The sequence below is a fragment of the Otolemur garnettii genome, unplaced genomic scaffold, assembly GCF_000181295.1.
Source record: "Otolemur garnettii isolate 467f Iridium unplaced genomic scaffold, OtoGar3 scaffold00013, whole genome shotgun sequence".
In the NCBI taxonomy this organism is placed as follows: Eukaryota; Metazoa; Chordata; class Mammalia; order Primates; family Galagidae; genus Otolemur; species Otolemur garnettii.
Window position 1 is genome coordinate 886,781 of NW_003852408.1, and position 4,966 is coordinate 891,746.

Below are 4,966 nucleotides of genomic sequence, written 5' to 3' on the forward strand. Positions count from 1 at the left end.
AGCGAGTCTCCTGCCTCCGCCTCCCAAGTAGCTGGGGCCACAGGCACCCGCCACAACGCCTGGCCATTTTTTGGTTGCAGCCATCGTTGTTTGGCGGGCCCGGGCTGGGGATTCAAACCTGCCACCTTAGGTGTATGTGGCTGGCGCCTTAGCCGCTTGAACCACAGGCGCCGAGCCTGTTGTCTTGTTTTTTAAGAGACAGGCTCTGGCCCTAATGCCTAGGCTGGAGATGCAATGGTCCTATAGCTCACTGCAGGCTCAAACTCCGTGGCTCAAGTGATCCTGCTGCCTCAGCCTCCTGAGTAGACAGGATTATATACAGGTACACGCCACCATGTCACCCTGGCTGATCTTGAACTCCTAGCCACATAAAGTGCTAAGATTATAGGCAGAGTCACTGCAGCTGACTGACAGGTTTTCCAAAACAGTACTCTTGATACCTTTTCAGAAAAGAAAATATTACCTTGAATGATAATCAAAACTAGCAGAAACTAATGGCTTTTAGATTCCAGAAAAATGTAACCCTGTGTGGTGTTGTTAATATCTTTATTGAGATATCATAAATAAAAGTAAAATTAAAATCTTAGATGACAATATTTTGGTTGCAGGGTCCATAAGACTACATTGCTTCTTAAGTTGTTCTCATTATTTTTTGTTATTAAAAATAGCCTTTGTGTGTTTAAAAAAAAAAAAAAAAAAAAAGAGGCTTATCTCCAGCTACATTATTTCTTTGTAAATTATACTGGAGGGCGGGGCACGGTGGCTCACACTTGTAATCCTAGCACTCTGGGAGGCTGAGGTGGGTGAACTGCTTGAGCTCAGGAGTTCAAGACCAGCCTGAGCAAGAGTGAGACCCCATCTCTAAAAAAAAACAGCCAGGCATTGTGGTGGGCATCTGTAGTCCCAGCTACTTGGGAGGCTGAGGCAAGTGAATCACTTGAGCCCAGGAGTTTGAGGTTGCTGTGAGCTATGATGCCATGGCACTCTACTGGGGGTGACAAAATTAGACTGTGTCTCAAAAATAAATAAATAAACAAACTATATTGTTTTTATATACAACACACAGAAAGGCAGTGTCATTGTGGATATTCTCTCCCAGAATTCACATGCTATTCCTCTCTCTCTCTCTCACTCACACACAGGAATGACCACCAACCTCATTTTCAGAGCCTGGAACTGTTGGAGAAGTAGTGCCAACTGTTGTTGCTGCTGGGAAGACAAAGCGGCTTTCTGCTGTTGGGCTAAAACTTGTGCATATTGTTGTCTTCGAAAAGTTGAAAGAAAAAAAAAAGTGTGACACATCTATCCACATTGAATTTACTTGACTGAGATGCTGAAAGACAAAGTTCAATCTACCACCACGACAATCCCTCCAACCCATGAGAAATAACTATGCAATGTATTTTATAATTCTTCATAAAAGACACACAGAAAAATTCTATAATTCATTCTAGAATAAATGAACTCATGGATGATATGTTTCTGAAAGACAGCAAAAAAAGAAAATCATAAAATATCAAAAATTGGTAAATTTCCCAAGATGATAACCTTTTATCAGAAAACAAATGAAAACTAGAACTCAAACTAACAGCTATTTCCAATGAAACACCCTCTGTAAAAAATACATCATCTTTATAACAATTCACAAATTTATACATTTTAACTTAGAAAAATTCAGATAATTTTTCATTAGATTAGGGATGGCAAAACTTTCTGAAAAGGGCCAGAAAGTATACATTTTCGGCTTTGCAGGCCATGTGGGCTATGCTGCAATGACTCAATCCTGCCATTTTAAGGCAAAAGCAGCAACATAAAAACAAATGGGGACTGCTTATAAAAACAGATTTGGCCCAAAGGCCAGACTTGCTAACCTTGGCTCCCGAGGACAGCAAATCTCACTACTTTACAAGAGACACACAATCCGATAATTCTGCCATCACTCTATACCACTCCTAACAGTATAAACTTTTACCTTCTTTCTCACCCTCTCACCTATGTTTTTCTTTCCCATCTGTGGCATTCAGAGCTGAGTTACTCAGGAGGCACTTAGTTTTTAAAATGTTTGTTGGTTCTTTCTTTAGAAACTAAAGAGCTTGCAAAATTATCATTATGTGTCACTTCTGCAAAGTTCTGGTATTTAAAATGATAAGACTAAAATTAGAATGTGAAATGGTAACATGCCACGAACTGGGCAAATAAAGTGTCACACAGGCTTCAGCTCTCTCTTCTGTAGAAGGAGACACTTGGGAGCAGATTGTATCTGAAGCCCCTCTGGCTGCAATACACCCTAAAGCATTACTACTCTTACTGTATTAAGAACTGCTGGTACTGAAGGTGCTGCATCTGGTATAAGGCTGTGAGTTCCTGCTGCCTGGTCAGTCGTTCCTGGTCCAACTCTCCCTGAAAGTGAAGTGGAAGGGGATAAAAATACCATTACAAAAATTGCAAAAAACCTAAAAGGAACTTAATATAATTATCTGAAAGCAAATGAGTCGAAGACCTTTACCTCCCACTCTGCGGTTTCATCCAAACCCTTAACTAAACACTCAGTTATCTTTTTTTTTTTTTTTGCAGCTTTTGGCCAGGGGTGGTTTTGAACCTACCACCTCCGGCACATGGAGTACCCTACTCCTTTGAGCCACAGGCGCCGCCCAACACTCAGTTATCTTTAACAATGCCATCTAGAGGAGTCAGTAGTGTCAACTTTATAAAAGATTCCCCTAAGGTAAGAAAGGATGCCTACTTTAGCTGCCATTCTCCACGCCTGCCTATAAAGCTCAATGTTGAACTATACACCAGAGTTGTTATAATAACTGAAAAATTATATAATTCTTTTGATCTTAAAAGTGATTTATAAATTTGAAGATCATGTAAAAATTAGGGAAATGGACAATATAAAAAGAAGTTATAAGTTACAGAAATGTTATGATAGAAATTTTAATGATACACAGGAATACACTAAGCCAGTATCTATCTTAAAAATGTTGAGAACATGAACAGAACTTTGCAAACTATAACTCTAAACTCCCAATTGTTTCTATTGCTGTTAATATATCATGAGTTAGAAAAAAAATAAGCTGTAGTAAAAACATAATTTTTTTAGCTTATATGTGAAATAATATGTCTAGAATTTAAATTAGGGAAGGTTAAAATTAGGAAAAGAAATTTCAATTAGAAAATAACAGAATTAGCAGCATAAGAGGACACAAACTAAGGCAAACCATGAGTGAATAATTTATACCTTATTATACCAACTATAGTTTGAAATAAAACAATTGATATACAATTTCTTAGGGAGGGGGTCATCTGAAATTCAAGACCATTTTTCTCATTAATTTTTTTTTTTTTTTGAGACAGAGTCTCACTATGTAGACAAAGTCTCACTCGGTAGAGTGCTGTGGTGTCAACCTCAAACTCTTAGGCTTAAGTGATTCTCTTGCCTCAGCCTCCTGAGTAGCTGGGAACTACAAGCACCCACCACAACACCTGGCTTTTTGTTGTTGTTGCAGTTGTCATTGTTGCTTAGCTGGCCTGGGCCAGATTCGAACCCGCCAACCTCAGTGCCTGTGGCTAGCGCCATAACCACTATGCTATGGGCACCAAGTCTTTCTCATTAAATATTAGAAAACAAAAGTGTTTTGTTTCAAGGTTTAAACTCTGCATGAATATGTGCTCTTTTCACATCAGTGCTATTCAGGGCAAAGACAACAACTGACAGGAAGTAGGTTTCCCACAGTTTTTCCCCTTACACAGGTATAATTGAGACTCAGTCTCCACAACTAGAAATTAAGCAATGGACTATAGCAAGCTTGTGAAGGTCTAAGTGATGAGCTTTTAGCTATAGGCATTATGTAAATAAAATACAAACTCATCTCAATTTCAGAGAAGGGAAATAAAGGCTCAAACTTGTTTAATAAGTTAAATTTATATAATACACAGTATAACTTCTCCTGGGATTTAAAATAAGTAGGACAATGTCGGAAATAATTCTTCTCATCTATCAATTTTCCATTCTAGACCATTGGTCTCTAAACTACACATCTCAACCCATCAGTAGGATCATGAAATTGATTACTGGGTCAAGATAAACATTTAAAAGGACAAAAATGAAAAGAAAACCTGTCCTCACCTATAAACTACCTTGATTACAGAGGCTGTGTCTTACTCAACTTGATCACGCAAGAACACAGCAGAAGGCCTCGCACTGGCCTTCAATATACAGCTGATGAATAAGTCAGTGGTACATGTTACTAATAGAAACAGTACATATAATGAAGTATTTATTTTTACTATGGTCACTTTTCTACCTATAGTTAGCCACGAGACACTCTAACCTGGAGTAGGAAAAGGGAGGTACAGATCCAAGACCTCCAAAAGCAACTTTACTGGGAGAGTGCCAGGAGTGGCTGCAAGAGGATGAAGGATGTCCCCTGCCAAAGGGATTCAGTGCCAGTGTCACTAGCAATATGGTTCCATTCATTAATTAAAATATCAGTGTAATTTCTCATACATCCTCAAATTCTGCACTACTGGTAAAATTTGTTTTAAGATAAACTTCAAATTTAGAAACTTAAAACTGTGTGAGTCAAAAAGCAAGAGGCAAATGAATTGAAGGAGAACGTGCATTCTAACTAAGGGTAACAACTCAAAGAGGTCAACTGTGGTGAAGCACAGCACATAAAGATAAAAGCTCTGAAATGAACTCAAAAAGGCAAGGAGCCAAACACTGCAGGATCTGTTAGGTAGGCCAGAATAAGACATTCGTATTCATTCTGCAACTGCTAAAGGATTCTGTAACTCTGGGGTGTGTAGGAAGAGGATGGACACCATATGAGTTTTGAATTATCATTTTAGGTAGGTATTCAGTCTTCCACTCAGACTTCCCATTACCATTCAATTACTTTTAAAGAACTACAATTACTTCCTTATTAGATGTGACATTTGGGTTGTATTTTCTTTTTTTTTT

The 4,966-nt window shown here is 38.4% G+C and overlaps 1 protein-coding gene across 3 annotated transcripts in view; it reads right to left on the reverse strand.

Moving 5' to 3' along the window:
• Positions 1-4,966, reverse strand: part of GIGYF2 (GRB10 interacting GYF protein 2) — a 145,264-nt gene that overhangs the window by 42,881 nt on the left and 97,417 nt on the right. For all 3 annotated transcript variants that reach the window (XM_023510308.1, XM_012802254.2, XM_023510307.1), the window contains 2 exons: positions 2,309-2,400; positions 1,157-1,264 (listed from right to left, as the gene is read on the reverse strand). In XM_023510308.1, the coding sequence (XP_023366076.1) occupies positions 1,157-1,264; positions 2,309-2,400 (200 nt within the window). The remainder of the gene's footprint in view (positions 1-1,156; positions 1,265-2,308; positions 2,401-4,966) is intronic.